This window comes from Galeopterus variegatus, unplaced genomic scaffold (assembly GCF_000696425.1).
Source record: "Galeopterus variegatus unplaced genomic scaffold, G_variegatus-3.0.2 Scaffold14, whole genome shotgun sequence".
In the NCBI taxonomy this organism is placed as follows: domain Eukaryota; kingdom Metazoa; phylum Chordata; class Mammalia; order Dermoptera; family Cynocephalidae; genus Galeopterus; species Galeopterus variegatus.
In genome coordinates this window covers 539,031-554,654 of record NW_007726125.1, presented here as the reverse complement: position 1 = coordinate 554,654, position 15,624 = coordinate 539,031, and the positions used below count along the sequence as shown (strand labels likewise).

The 15,624-nt window shown below is 51.6% G+C and overlaps 1 protein-coding gene across 1 annotated transcript in view; it reads left to right on the top strand.

Moving 5' to 3' along the window:
* Positions 1–13,914, top strand: part of IDH2 (isocitrate dehydrogenase 2 (NADP+), mitochondrial) — a 15,098-nt gene extending 1,184 nt beyond the window's left edge. The window contains exons 2-11 of the mRNA XM_008563749.1: positions 6,693–6,784; positions 8,069–8,234; positions 9,588–9,748; positions 9,833–9,976; positions 10,557–10,693; positions 10,882–11,033; positions 12,492–12,604; positions 12,771–12,868; positions 12,961–13,053; positions 13,541–13,914. Of these exons, the coding sequence (XP_008561971.1) occupies positions 6,734–6,784; positions 8,069–8,234; positions 9,588–9,748; positions 9,833–9,976; positions 10,557–10,693; positions 10,882–11,033; positions 12,492–12,604; positions 12,771–12,868; positions 12,961–13,053; positions 13,541–13,628 (1,203 nt within the window). The 5' untranslated portion in view covers positions 6,693–6,733 and the 3' untranslated portion in view covers positions 13,629–13,914. The remainder of the gene's footprint in view (positions 1–6,692; positions 6,785–8,068; positions 8,235–9,587; positions 9,749–9,832; positions 9,977–10,556; positions 10,694–10,881; positions 11,034–12,491; positions 12,605–12,770; positions 12,869–12,960; positions 13,054–13,540) is intronic.
* Positions 13,915–15,624: the final 1,710 nt, after the last annotated feature.

Genomic DNA, 15,624 nt, shown 5'->3' with positions numbered 1-15,624 from the left:
GGGGGGGGGGGGGGGGGGGCTTGAGCCCCAGCCCCACCTCTCCTGCCAAGGAGAAAAGGACGTTTCTGCTTTTGTACTTCTGGGATTTGCGTCCAAGGGGCCAGCCCTGCAACTTCAAGGTTCCAAATGCCCTAGGCCCCATAGATTCCCATATGGCATCACCTTCAGCAAAATACAGTAGAAGCTAGACACATCCTGCAATCCTCCCTTTTTTCCTGCACTGATAATGACAAAAGAACCAAAACAAAAAACTGAAAAGCACACAAACAAGAAAACAAGTCCCTTTTGGGGCCTGAATTTGTATACACATAAATTGAAGCAGTCAGTTGCAGGTCTTTCCAGAAGTCCCCAAGTGGGTTGGTTATTAATGGGGAAAATGCTTGGTGTTTGAGTTGGACATGAGACTATACAGTTGAGACCTCTGCCAGCTTGTTACCTGGCAACACTGCTGGAGACAGAATACTTGGCATTCCTGGTGATGACGAAGAAGGAATATTTTTTGGCTGCCCGGTAATTCCAGTATGTCCCTTTCTAACTTTGCAACTGCATAGGCCTCCAGCGACTGTTGGTGGTGATTTTGATAAGTTTGAGCTTAGGGACATGAAGGCAGGCTCTGTGGACTGCTCAATGGAAGAATTACTTATCTCGCCTTCCTTTACTCCTAACCCAGAAACTGCTTAATTTTCTCTTGCCCCTTAACTTTTCAGATTTTGGTGGCTTGCCTGCACTCTTAAATTCCAGGGCAAATTATTTCATGACTGTTCGGTTTTGCAGACCCACGAGTAGAGTTCTCTGCTGAGCCTTGTTCACCCAGCTGCCCCCACCCCCAGCTGTCTCCCCACCCCCTGACCTGTTTTGGGGTGGTTGTGTTTAGGCTTAGTGGGTACTGAGGAAAAACCTTTCTGGAAAGCCAGGGGCCTGCCCCCAAATCTTCTGTGTGAGGTTGAGGCTTCCTGGGCTGATTCCATTCAGGGTATGAGGTGCTGGAAACTGGTCTCTGATTACTGGAAGCTAGAGTCTTTGGCCTTCCCTTTAAAGGGTTTAGACTCTGTAAACCCATGTTAAAAATGCCAGCAGATTGCAATTTTCAGTTTGGGTTGTGAGCTTCTCCATGGCAGGGAGCCTGTTGGCTGGCAGAGGGGCCACTCGTGTAGCTCACTGGACTGTGTGTGGCAATGTCCCGTTAGGGTGGAGGGAGCACATTTATAGAAACAGGAGGTGAGGGCAGGGCAGCCATGACTACAGACCAGGTCGACCTTAACTTGACCTTCATTTGTGGCTTTAACAAATATTGTGCTGTTGCTATGTGCCAGATACTGTGCAAGGTGCTGGGGATAGAGCTGGGAATTAAGACTGGCAAAGATTCCTGCACTTACGGAGCTTAAATCCTAATGTGGGAGAGGACAGACAGTAAGCAAGACAGAAGTTGACTAGTGTGGTATGTGGTCGCAAGAGCTAAGCAGAAGAAATAAGCAAGGAAAGTATGTGCGTGACAGTTTGGACAGGACATCCAAAAAGGACCTCACTGAGTGAAGCGCTGGGGAGGGAGGAAGCAGGCCATGTAGGTGTCAGGGACCTGCAGGTGCCAAGGCCATGATGGAGGGGCAGAACGGACAGTGCTAAAGCTAGCTCAGCTTGCATCGTGCTGGGGGACAGGAGATGAGGTCTGGCAGTGGGGGCCATGATGGCTTGGTCCTGAATGGTGGCGCTGGGGGTGGCAAGAAGTGGTTGGATTTTGGATGTACTTTGAAGGAAGAGCCAATAGGATTTTTTGATGTTTGGCTGTGGGTGTGAGACAAAGGAGAAGTGAAGGATGATACCAAGGAAAATATAGAATCTTCCAGAATTGCTGCCCTGCCTTCCTGAGCCCCTGGTATCTGGGGGCTTCCTCCCACTTTCTGATCCTTCACTGGGACGTAGCAGCCTGTCTGCTGAGAGCAGCATGGGTAGGAATGTGGTGAGAGTGGTTATGCTTGAGGCCTGGGGCCGGTGTCTGGGGAGGGACCTCTATCCTCCAGTTGGGAGCAGCAAGCAGATCTTGAAACCAGGGACAGGTTTTGAAATCCTTACTCAGTGCTGGGTGCTAGGAGTCCCAAACAGGGGGAGGAGAGCCAGCCTAATGGGCCTCTTGTGACTGGTGTAATTCCATTCTGCATTCTTGCCAAGAGGACAGTGTTTGTGCAACGCATCATCTGAGGAGTCGTGGTGGCTGTCACTTTGGAGCTTTTCAGGGAGGTCTAGCTGCTGCTCCTTGTGTTTCAGGTCACTTGTCACCACTTGTCTCCCTCGATGGGGCAGATGATGATGGTATCTCTGCTATATAGGCTGAGCAACAGGCAGGGGTCTCAGACTCCAATGCCCTGGGGCACCCTGGAGGGCACGTGGCAGGCCTGGCATGAAGGGAGAAGCTGCCTGGCTCATCCATGCCGAGTGCCCGCTCACGTGGCGGGAGCAACTCATTCTTCAAGAGAGGCTGCGTGTCTAGATTTGTATTCGAATCTCCTGATTTTTTTTTTTTTTTGACTGATTTAAATTATTATTATTATTATTATTTTATTTTGGTAAAATACAACATAAAACTTACTACCTTAGCCACTTGTAAGTGTACAGTTCAGTACTGGTAAGTACATTCACAGTGTTGTGCGACCATCACCACCCTCCATCTCCAGAACTTTTTCACCTTGCAAAACTGAAACTCGACCCATTCAACACTAGCTCCCCGTTCATTTCCCCTCCCCCTAGTCCCTAGCAACCCCCATTCTACTTTCTGTTTCTAAGAATTTGACTATTCTAGGTTTCTCATGTAAGTAGAATCATACAGTATTTGTTCTATTTCACTTAACATAATTCCTCAAGGTTCATCCATGTGGTAACATGTGTCAGAATTTCCTTCCTTTTATAATATTCCATTGTATGTATATAGCACATTATGTTTGTCCATTCGTCTATGGAAGGACACAGGTTGCTTCCACCTTTTGGCTATTGTGAACAGTGCTGCTATGAACATGGGTGTATAAATACCTCTTTGAGTCCCTGCTTTCTTTTTTTTTTTTTTTCCTTTTTGTCTTTTTTTTTGTGACCGGCAACGGATCGCAACCCTCAGTGTTGCGCCTGCACCTCGCTCAGCCAGTGAGCGGCCGGTCTGTATGTGGGATCTGAACCCTCGGCGGGAGCGCTGCCGCGCTCCTAAGTGGCGCACTATAGCAGTGCGCCACCGGGCTGGCCCCCAAGTCCCTGCTTTCAAGTCTTTTGGCTCTATACCCAGAAGTGGGCTTGCTAGGTCATATGGAAATTCTTTTTTTTTTTTTTTAGGAATCTACATATTGTTTGCCACACAGAATTTTACATTCCCACCAACAGTGCATAAGGGTTCCAGTTTCCCCACTTTCTTGCCAGCATTTGCTATTTTCTGTTTTTGTTTTTGATCGTTGTTAACCTAATGGGAGTGAGTGATGGCTGGCTGGCCCCCGGGATCGAACCCTGGACTTTGGTGTTATCAGCACCTCATTGTGGTTTTTTTTTTTTTTTTTTTTTTTTTTTAAAGATGACCGGTAAGGGGGTCTTAACCCTTGACTTGGTGTTGTCAGCACCACACTCAGCCAGTGAGCAAACCGGCCATCCCTATGTGGGATCCGAACCCGTGGCCTTGGTGTTATCAGCACCGCACTCTCCCGAGTGAGCCACGGGCCGGCCCCTCATTGTGGTTTTGATGTGCATTTCCCTAACGTGATGTTGAGCATCTTTTCATGTGTTTGTTGGCCATTTATATATCATCTCTGGAGAAATGTCGATTCAAGTCTTTTGCCCATTTATTAATTAGGCTATTTGTTTTATTGTTGAAATCTCCTGATTTTTAAATCTTGGTCTCCAACTAATATTTTTAAAACACCACTACTCCAGCCAAACGGAACAAGTCTCTGCTGGCTTTGGCTCACATCAGTGTCCACAGCTCCTCTGGAAATTTGTTTTCAGAGAGGCCTGAGCACTCCTGACTGTGGCAGAAGCACTGCTGCGGGCTCTCTACCTTACCTGTAGGTTCTCCCTTCCACACCTACTGCCCTGTTGTGTTACAGGCATTTCAGTGTCCCAACGGAAAGAGGAGCTTAGCACCTGGCTGTGGAGTGAATAAGTAGACCCTGTGTTCTCTGAGGATTCCACACCTGTGTGTACACCGGGGCTGTGATCTTGACCTTGAACACCCCTGTGGAGGAGGTGTGGCTTCCACAGCCTACAGACTGCTGTGCCTGGCTGAAGCCCAAAACAGTGGAGACCAGGCTGAGGCTGAAACCTTTAGAATTGGCCTCCAAATGAGGCTCTCCTTAGGGGTCCTGATTATGATAGGTTCAGTTTTTTAAAAAATTTGATTGGCTATCCTCAAATGAACTCAAAGGAGATACTCCTAAAAAACTAAGCTAGCTCTGCAGCAGCTCAGCAGATTTTCTGCAGGTCCTAAAGCCCTTTCCACTCAAGCGTCAGACCAGAGAGAGTGAAGGAATTTTGTAGGTTGGGTCGAAAATCTCCATGGTATCTTGGGAAGGGCAGTCAAGTGAGCAGGGTCCACCTTTCCTTCTCTAGAGAATGAAATGTTTCAAGTCTGTGTTTGCTTTCTGTTTCTCTGCATCTAGCCCACAAGGACTTCCAGAGGCTGCACTTGAACCTGGGACCTAGGTTTTATCTTGTCTCTGACACAAAACCACTCCCTAGGTCTCATTTTTCTCCCTAAGTAATCTCTAAGATTCTGTTAACATTTAAAAAGAATAAAAGTGGTTCAGGGATGACATCATGAGTTGTGACTGGTGCATGTTTTAGGACAATGATATGTTTAAGATCTGTTAGGCTTCGATCACTTTTGTTTTATTTATTTATTTATTTATTTTTTAAAAGATGACCGGTAAGGGGATCTCAACCCTTGGCTTGGTGTTGTCAGCACCACGCTCAGCCAGTGAGCGAACCGGCCATCCCTACATAGGGATCCGAACCCATGGCCTTGGTGTTATCAGCACCGCACTCTACCGAGTGAGCCACGGGCCGGCCCTGATCACTTTTGTTTTAAATGTGCCTAGGTGGCTGTACCTTTTTAGTTTCTGAGCCTGCTTTCCTAGGCTCCTGTTCTTTGCTGTCAACCCAGCAGTTGTTACTTGTTACGACTCAAGTGGACATCTTCCCTTCATCTGCTTTGCTGTGTCTAATCTCTAGTGAGATCGGAAGACACGTCCCTACATCTGTAAGGATTGCGTGAAACATAAGAGTAAATGGGCACTAGGTGAGGCTGAGGAGTGCTCCTTTGGGAAAAGGGCACAGCTCTCAGCTGTCCTATTCCTAGCTGGTTCCAGCAGTGGGTGAGGTTTCGTGGTGACTGAGGTTTTATATATATCTTGTTGCCCTACTCTGCAGTTGCTGCTTCTTGCCAGGCTGTGGGCAGAGCAACGTGCTGGCAACTAGGCGACCCAGTCTGCTGAAGGCTGAGGTTTAATAAAGCCTCATCCAGGGCAGCCTGCACTAGTTCATTAGGCCATTTCCTTGAGTTTTCTTTGGAATTCACTTCCCAGGCTATTGGCTTTTCTTACGAGTCAGACTTTCCTTGAAGAGCTTCCCCTGCTCCTAATTCCCCCTCCACTTGTTCCAGACCCCTGACCAACCACTTCTTGAGTCCTTCGATGCTTCTCTGGCAGGACTGGCCAACCTGAGCCAGCTTGGATCAAGGATTCTGAGTTCCACTTGCAGGTGCCATAAGCCCATCCTTCCCACTGAATAAGGTCCGGGTCCTCCTGGCTCTGCTGTTTTCAAGCTCTGTCACCTTGAGCAGTAAGCTGGTGACCTCTCTGAGCCTCAGTTTCCCCACACTGAAAATGGAGATCATGATACCTCTTTCTGGATTGATTTGGGGATTAAATGGAAATCACATATGTAAAGAATTTGTGCACTGTCAGGCATATAGTGGGCACTCAGTATGTATCTTTACCATTTTTCTTCTCACTTCAAGTTATTCATGGGCTCTCCGGTTGCAAGCAACAGACAACGTTAGTGACTGGCTAACTTTGAGAGGATTTTATTGGAGGGACACAAGGTAGCTCATAGAATTGTAGGGGAAGGGCCGGCCCGTGGCTCACTCGGTAGAGTGCGGTGCTGATAACACCAAGGCCACGGGTTCGGATCCCACATAGGGATGGCCGGTTCGCTCACTGGCTGAGCGTGGTGCTGACAACACCAAGTCAAGGGTTAAGATCCCCTTACCAATCATCTTTAAAAAAAAAAAAAAAAAGAATTGTAGGGGAAACTGTAAAGAACTGAGCCTTGTACAAGAGGGTCACCCTGAGGAGTCCCTGAACAACCTCTCCCTGATTTGATGCTGGACAAAGCAGTCCCATCTGGCTGTTTTTCTCTATGTTGGTCTCCTCTGCCTTCAAATTCCAGGGAGAGAGAGTGAGACTGGTCAGGCTGGCCTCCATCCCATTGACCAGAGGTGGGCTGGACATCTTTCTAGCTAGTCCTACCTGGCCAACTCAATGGGGAATCCACGTCCCCCAAGCAGTCAGAGAGCTGCTTCTGCAGAAGGGGCACTGGACGCTGGGCAGCTGGAGCCCTGGCTGTCTACTGCTTCTTCCTTGGTGAAGGGCGAGTCTGGCCGGGAGGGGAGGGGCCTCCCAACAACCTCCCCTACAGCATGATGTACCGTATGTGCCCAATTCTAGATGCTGACAAGAGGATCAAGGTGGCAAAGCCAGTGGTGGAGATGGACGGTGACGAGATGACCCGCATTATCTGGCAGTTCATCAAGGAGAAGGTAGTGCCCCCACCCCAAAGTGGGCAACTCTCCAGGTGGCTGGCACACTGTTCAGTCCCACAGGTCTTCCGGGCTTCCTTGCAGGTCCCCAGGATTCGTCTGTCACCCTGGTGGGTAGCAGCAGTCCTGTTTCTCTCCTTCAGTCCACCCCTCCTTCATATCTGGACTACTAATGGTTCTTGTGATGTCAGGCAGGGGCCTGTCCTGAGTAGTCTGTGTCTCATGCTGGTGGCAAAGTCTGAGCAAAATTTGAGCAGCTTCAAGGCCAATGCTGAATCATCTCCGTCTCGATCCCCTATGCTCTGCTGCACTTCTCTGAGAAGGAGTGAAAGGTGATAGGGCTGGAGTCAGGGCAGCTGCGGCAAGCCACCAACGCACCAGGTCCCAGGGTGACTCTTTGGCTTCTCCAAAGTTGCCATGGATTCTTCTCTAGAGTTGACTCCCTGAAAAAATAAATAAATAAAATTCTTCTCCAAAACAGAAGATTAACCTCCCCAAAAAGGAAAGGCCACAGTCACATATAAAATTAGCACATTCTCTTTTTTCTCTTTGAGTATACACAGTTTCGTGGATATATAATTAACATAGTATTAAGTTCATAATTTAAAGTATACAACTCAATGATTTTTAGTTCATTTAAAAAGTTGTTCAGGGCCGGCCCATGGCTCACTCGGTAGAGTGCGGTGCTGATAACACCAAGGCCGCGGGTTCGGATCCTATATAGGGATGGCCGGTTTGCTCACTGGCTGAGCGTGGTGCTGACAACACCAAGCCAAGGGTTGAGATCCCCTTACCGGTCATCTTTTAAAAAAAAAAAAAAAAAAAACAAAGTTGCCATGGTCTGGGTATGCCCAGGAGTGCGTTTTGACCATGTGAAGACCCCTACATTGTGTGCATGTCCATGGGAGAAAGGTTGAGAACTGCCATTTCCAATTGTAATGATCTCAAAGAACTTGGGGGAAAGGGGGAACTATTGTATAGAGAAATCTAGGTGCGCCTGGGGCTGGGATTTGGCTGAATTAGTGGGCCATGGTTGGGGGAAGATGCCGCATGGTCTGCCAGCCTTTCTTTGGAGCCCCAGCCCCCTATCAAGCTCTGGCTGGGCCCACTGAGGAAAGGCTGACCCCAGCCCTCTGTTTGCCTCCTCTACTGGCCTTCCCTTGCCACTGCCCTGATTGGGTGTCCCCTGCCATAGCCCACAGACTTCTCCTCCTTCCCCTTGGTGTCTTGCCCCTGAGTAACCATTATCTGGGCTGATGCCTTGCTCTGGCCCTGTGTCCCTAGCTCATCCTGCCCCACGTGGACATCCAGCTGAAGTATTTTGACCTCGGGCTCCCAAACCGTGACCAGACCAATGACCAGGTCACTATCGACTCTGCGTTGGCCACCCAGAAGTACAATGTGGCTGTCAAGTGTGCCACCATCACCCCTGATGAGGCCCGTGTGGAAGGTGCGAGGGCGTGGAGGTGGGTGGGCTGGGAAGGGTCCTGGGCTCGACCCCCAGCCTCTCCAGGATTGGATTAAGGGCAGTTGTCCCTGTCACTCGTCTTGGAACTGGGCGGTTCGGAGCCTCTGGAGCTGGCGCTTTCCTGAGGCCAACTTCATTTGGGGTTGAAGGTGGGGTGGTGGGGACTGGGAGGTGACCCCAGTCTCCCTGTGAGTGCTTGGTAGACGGTTGGGCCTAAGAGGTCACTGTCGATGAGTTGAGGGAGGTGTGGGAAGGGGTTGGCCTCAGGTTCCACAGTTAGGGTGCAGTAGAGCTGAGACCGGAGTCCACGTCTCCTAGTTCCCAGGCCAGTGGTATTTCTGCCTTGCTGCGTGGCTCTGACCACCGGCAATGCTATCAGTAACGGGGGTGAGGAGGAGGAAGCTGACAGTCATGACGGCTTCTTTGCGCAGCCCATCCCTCTGTCCTCCTGGACTCTTGTGCAGGAAGGTTTACAGAGACTCTGTAGAGGAGTGCCGTGTGTCAGGCCTGTGTCCTTTGGAGTCTCAGAGGCCTCTGGGGAGCATTGCTACTGCCCTGCTGTCACTGTCTCTGCCTGGTGGTTGTGCAGAGATCTCTGAGAGATGCCCCTGCCAGGCCTGGGCTGGTTGCTGGTCCTTGGTTCTAGGGGCGGCTCTGAAGAGTTCTCTAAAATGGCACCAGTGTGTGGATAAAGGTTTCAGGTTTGGATGATTGAGGAGTTTTCCAAGTTCTCTCTCCCCATTTCCTGTGGCCTGAGAGAGCTAGTAGGAAGCATTCACGAGACATCTGCAAACTCTCCAGGCCGCCTACTGTCCTTCACTGGTTTTCTTCCATTTCTCCTGGTCCCAGGGATTTTTGTATCCCCATGTTATGGACAAGAAAGTGGAGGGTCCCAGTCTTAGGAACTTGGGGAGCATCAGGGCTAGAACCAGTGCATCTGGAGTGAGGCAGCGTGCTGTCCGGTGTGTCGGAGGAGCCTTTCCCTCAGACTGAGCTATTCCGTGAGTGACAAGGGAGCAGTAAGGGCGGACAGAGCACGTTCCACACCCAGGCACTGTTCTAGGCCCTTCACACGTGAGCTCATGTGATCCTCACAACAACCCAGTAGACTAGGTATTTTATCAATAGGTTCATTTTACAGCTCAGATTAAGACATTTGCATAAGCTTCACAGTTAGAATTGGCAGGTTCCATAGCCCACGTAGTTACATTCTAGACTTGACTGTCTCTCGCAGGATGACTTTTAGGTCCCCTGTCTGACTGTCGTTGCTTAGGGTTCACTTTCTGGTTGGAAGGTAGGTGCTGCAGTAGGTCCACTTCATTTCTGTCCTTACAGAGTTCAAGCTGAAGAAAATGTGGAAAAGTCCCAACGGAACCATCCGGAACATCCTTGGGGGGACTGTCTTCCGGGAGCCCATTATCTGCAAAAACATCCCACGCCTTGTCCCTGGCTGGACCAAGCCCATCACCATTGGCAGGCATGCCCATGGCGACCAGGTGGGCCAGGGTGGGAGATGGGGTCCCTTGACCTGGGCTCCCCAACTGGAGCCTTTGGCTTGAGCCATCCTTTCTTCTCTGCAGTACAAGGCCACAGATTTCGTGGTGGACCGGGCTGGCACGTTTAAGATGGTCTTTACCCCGAAGGACGGCAGCAGTGCCAAGGAGTGGGAGGTGTACAACTTCCCCATGGGCGGTGTGGGCATGGGCATGTACAACACGGATGAGGTGAGGCCTGGCTCCCTGCTTCCCCGTCTGTCTCTCCGTCTCTGTCTCTTGGCTCTTTTTTTTTTTTTCTGTGTTGGCCTCATTCTCAGGCCATGAAGAGGCAGAAGTAGCCACTGGTAGCTCCAGACCTATGCCCTGCCTGCTTAGCTACCCATGAGAAAAGAGCACCTCTTTGCCCATATTCTAGCAGAAGGGCCAGGCTCGGGTCACAGACCATCTCTGAACCAATCACTGTGGTCTGGGGAGGAAGGGCTCTGGCTGGATAAACCAGTCAACACAAGCAGTGGGTGGGTGGTCTGGGGGAATTAGCCTTCCCCAGCCATATGCTTTGAGAATTGGGGAGGGGGAGGTAGCTTTCCCAAGCAAATTTGGGGGGCTGCTTGCTCTCAGAAGGTTGGAGGGTGACGCTGGGCCAGCAGAAATAATAGGTGCTTACTCCATGGTGGCCTGTGTTAAGTAGTTGTGTGGAGGGTGGGGATGCTGTTCCTGGAGGTCTGGGCCTTGCCCTGGGAAACTGGGGAAAGCTGGCAGTCCCCAGGCTGGGGGACCATGCCAGGGTCCTCTCTTCCTCCCCCTGCAGTCTATCTCGGGTTTTGCGCACAGCTGCTTCCAGTATGCCATCCAGAAGAAGTGGCCGCTGTACATGAGCACTAAGAACACCATTCTGAAAGCCTATGACGGGCGTTTCAAGGACATCTTCCAGGAGATCTTTGACAAGTAACAACCTCTTCCTTTGCTGCTTTCCAAGGACTCTGCAGCCTTTCTTCTCTCCCCCCGATGCTGTCCCCATCCTACTGGGGGAGGTCGCCATCCCAGTGCATTTGGCTCAGTTCTGAGGCTCAGGGAGGGGTCCCCAACCTGTCAGCCTCCTGCCCGCTCCCCACAACAGGCCGTTTTACTCCCAGGCACTATAAGACGGACTTCGACAAGAATAAGATCTGGTATGAGCACCGGCTTATTGATGACATGGTGGCTCAGGTCCTGAAGTCTTCGGGAGGCTTTGTGTGGGCCTGCAAGAACTACGACGGGGACGTGCAGTCAGACATCCTGGCCCAGGGTATGCTGGGAGGACCCTGCTCTGTGGGGATGGACTGTCGCTCGTCTCTGGCTGGGGGGATTTCAGACCCTTTTGGTAGAAGACTTCCCCTAGTATAGCTCCAGGAGTCATTGCAGGGTCCCCTGTGGACAGCAGGGGGCAGAAGCTCCCTGGCATCTGAGTGAGGGACGACCACAAACAAGGTTTGGACTGGTGTACTACTAGGTTGCCCTTAGAGAGAAAGGAGTGCACAGGAATTCAGGTCCTAAAGGGCTAGGTTGTCAGCCCTGAGGTTCCTGTCTGTGACAGAGCCAAGTGACTGTCTGGCTCCAGTAGGAAAATGGGATCAAGCAGGACTGGAATGTTCTTTAAATTACAGGAAATGCTTTTTGCACAGTAAATCTAATAGATGTAGGAGAATATCATGGGAGATGGCAAACCCCAAGCCCTAGGGTGTCCTGGAAGACACATGGATTGCAGCAGAAAGCATGGATGAGGCCACTAGAGAACAGCGAGAAAGAGCCCAGTGTTGTTGGGAACGAGCTAGACAGGTGGGAGCAGGCACCTCACAAGGCATAGTGGGAAAGAAATGCAAGGTTGTGTGAGGTGGGCTGAGTGCAGCCCCTGCTGAGGAGAGAAGGGAAGCCCGCAACAGGCTGCGGTGCAAAGGCGGAGGGTCTTGTTGCTTTGTACACACGCTTAGCTTTACTTGAAAAGTTCAGTGGTGAGCCTTTTGCCAGAACAATTCCCATCTAGGATGCAGGGGTGAAAAGCCATAGCAGATGAGAGAAAGGCATGACAGTTAACCTTAATTATCCAAGGAACTGGTGGGTGGGAAGGTCCAGGTAAAAGCGGAGGAGGGATTCCCCACAGCAGAAATTCTCAAATTATTTTCCTATAAAAGTTGCCCACTTTTTCTTCCTTGGGGCTTCACAATCCTTATTTTGGTGCCATGGTAGTGCTTTTGAAGCCTCAGGGTCCTTGACAACAGAAAGTGTCACTTGAGCTGACATCTGGGTTTGGGAAAATATGGAAATAAATCACAAAGCTTGAAAGTGGCCTAAATGAGCAGCAGGAAAAGTGATTACTGCAGAATAGCTGGCAGCAGCTTTATTTTTTCTGCTTGAATGAGCCTCTTGGTCATAGGCCAGGCTGGGTGGGCCACCTATGGGAGGCTGCAGAACTTGGTGAGGTCTTGGGCCCTGGGGGCCCTATACTCTGGAGCACCTGGAGGTGGGGACACAGATGTACGTTAATGGGTTGATGATAGCCACACTTGAGTGCCCCCTTGCCCTGTGCTGGGTCCTGGAGACCCATGACAAGGGTGGACGAGCCCCACAACCAGTCCCTGTCCTCCCAGTTACAGTTGGGGGAGGTTGAGGCAGCTATGACAGCAGGTGAGGAGGACCGGGGGAGCTGCACCCTGGGTGGTCTGAGCAGAGGCGCCAGCACTGAGGGAAGAGTCTTTCCACCCCTCAGGCTTTGGCTCCCTTGGCTTGATGACGTCTGTGCTTGTCTGTCCGGATGGGAAGACCATTGAGGCTGAGGCTGCTCATGGGACAGTCACCCGCCACTATCGGGAGCATCAGAAGGTAAGTGTGGGGCATGTGGCCAGAGGACGCCTAGGGACCCAAAGCCCACTTGCCCCAAGGGCTAGGACGACAAGCATGTCCTATCAGTCTGGCATGGGCAGCTGCATCCGGGAGGGCTCCTCTCTAGCCAGCTCGGTTTTTGATCCCTCTGTGACCTCTGCCCCAGGGCCGGCCTACCAGTACCAACCCCATTGCCAGCATCTTTGCCTGGACACGTGGCCTAGAGCACCGGGGGAAGCTGGACGGGAACCAGGACCTCATCAGGTGAGCGGAGAGGCAGAGTTCTGAGCTGGCCCAGGGCGGGCTCTGGGTCCGGGCCCTGCACAGCTGAGGTCTTGTCTGCCCCGCCCCTACAGGTTTGCCCAGACTCTGGAAAAGGTGTGTGTCGAGACAGTAGAGAGCGGAGCCATGACCAAGGACCTCGCGGGCTGCATCCACGGCCTAAGCAAGTGCGTGGCTGGGGTGGAGGGCAGGGCTGGCCTTCTGGCACCTTGGGGCTGGGTGAGGAAGGAGACCGCTCTTAGAGTCCCTGTCATGAGTCAGCTTAGCTGCCAGGGGCCTGGGGCAGGATTACAACCCTCAGGGATGGCTAGGCCAAGCCTCCCCAGACTCTCTATCCAGGCCCAGTGAGTTGGTCTCCACCCTCACATTGGGAGTTCGTATCCCCTCCTGCACCCATCTCCCAGCTTCTCCTAGTAGAGCTAGTTCCTTCTTGTCTAGTCACCTGGAAAAGACAAGACAGAGCCTACCAGGTTCTTGCTGCATTGGCTGTGGTTCTTTGGCAGTTGGCTATGGGCAACCTTCGGCCTGTAGCCTGGGCGCCATGAGCAGGCTGTTCCGATGCTCAAGCGCGGGCTGTGCCCTGGAAGGGGGCCCGGCTGATGGCCTTGTGTGGCCTGGAGCCGCGCCAGCCAGTGAATGGTGTTCTCTCGGCAGCGTGAAGCTGAATGAGCACTTCCTGAACACCACGGACTTCCTGGACACCATCAAGGGCAACCTGGACAGAGCGCTGGGCAAGCAGTAGGAGACACGCCGCCCCAGCAGCCGTGCACGGGCCAGAACCGGCGGCAGCACGTCCTCCCGACACGCGGTGGAGGGTGAGCCTCACGGCCCCCCTCTGGAGGCCTTTCTAGGGGACTTTTTTTATAAGCGAGATGTTTTTAAAAGTATATGTGTGTTCCCCTCATGGTGACGTGGGGCAGGAACAGTGTGTCTTACCTCAGCCAGTCAGTATGTTCTGCATACTGTAATTTATATTGCCCTTGGAACACATGGTGCCATATTTAGCTACTAAAAAGCTCTTCACAAAACTGTCTGCTGTGTTTGTCCCTGAGGGGAAGGAGGCAGCTGGGGCCAGAGGCAGAGGCCCTCATAGAGCTGGCAGGTTCCACTAGAGCAACTGGGGCCACAACAGGCCTCTGGCTAGCAGTAGGGGCCACCATGGGGGAGAGGGGATCAGGCAGCTGTGTGAACCTCCTACATCCTACAGGAGCAGCCTGAGGAGCTGCTGGGACTCTGGGGACACAGGCCTGCGGGTCCCCTGGGATTTCCTGTACTGATCCAGTCCCTATACCTGGTTCTTCATTTTGGGATTGTATCGCTTCCTGATAGATTCTGGTTATCTTTTCTCTGTTGGTTTTAGCCTTCTAACATATCCTGGCCTCTTTATTTGCCTTTTTCCCTGTACGAAAAGCAGGCCCCACCTAGCACCTGCCTTGCAGTACTCTCCACGGCTGTCTGGAGCTGGGTGTGTGTGGACGGGGGTTCCTGTGTAGTCTAGGCCAGTGGTTCCCAGACTGGGGTTCATTTTCACTATGCTTTTGTAAAGCTAGAGAAGTTTGGTTCTAAAGTTGGCCTAAATGTACTTTCACTTCAATTTATATTCAATTTAAAGGACTGTCTCCTACACAGGAATCATATTCTACTTTTCAGTAGGTTTGAGATGGACTCTCCCCCACCACTAACGGTCCCCTTCCTCTTCCTCAAACTCCCAGGGCTGTGGGAAGAAAATCTGGAGTGCTGGCTCTGGCAGACCCAGATCCTGGGAGGAAGCTCAAGCTTCCTGCCTCTTCTTGCCTGTTATTAGCAAAGCACTGGCAGCTGCCCAGAGTGCAGCCTCTGAAGCTGGCCTGGCATTGGGAAGCTGGCTTCTTTCCTGGGGCCATGTGGGTGGGGAGGGAGGGAAAGCGGCTTTTCTCTGCAAATGGTGGGAATTCTGGGGCCTTGGCCCATACTCCCCTCTCCTTGGCTTGGAGCAGCTCACTGTAGGTGTCTGGCCCTGCAGGTGGCCGTGCCACTGTAGGGGATGGTCTCACCCCCACCAGGACCCTGGAGAGTGCTGCCCCACTGTTTGGGGCCTGGAATTCCTTCTGGAGGAGGGGTGAGGGCCAGGTTCCCAAGAGCTGTGGAAAGCAGCACACAGTCGCCTCACTAAAGAATATTCATTTATTTATAATTATTGCTAAGTAAACTTCTCTTTTAAACAGGAACATAAAAACACAGTAGGGCTTTGCACAAGTGGAATCTCTAAACAGTTGGTTTGTATACATGTCAAAATAAGTTAGAATGGAATTTCTTTGCACAAGTGGAATCTCTAAACAGTTGGTTTGTATACATGTCAAAATAAGTTAGAATGGAATTTCTTTGCACAAGTGGAATCTCTAAACAGTTGGTTTGTATACATGTCAAAATAAGTTAGAATGGAATTTGTCCAGGAGTTTCCGAGTCACCCCAGAGGCCGCACGCCTCTTTTGAGAAGGTTGGGAGGGGTGAGGACAGGAGCCTTGCCAAGACCACCCCCAGCTCCAACTGCGAGTTGTGCTGTTTCCTCCTCTTAGCTTTGCCCAGGTCCAAGGCACAGGGCAGGGGGGCGTTCAAGTATCGAACCTCGCAGAGGGCCGGTGCCGATGGCGGGGCTGGGGGAGGGAAGGAGAGCCCCCACCCAGGGGCAGACCTTCTCCCTTCGGTTTCTGAGACCAAGGCCACTGCGCTGGCAGGAGAGAGGAGGAAGAGGAGGTACA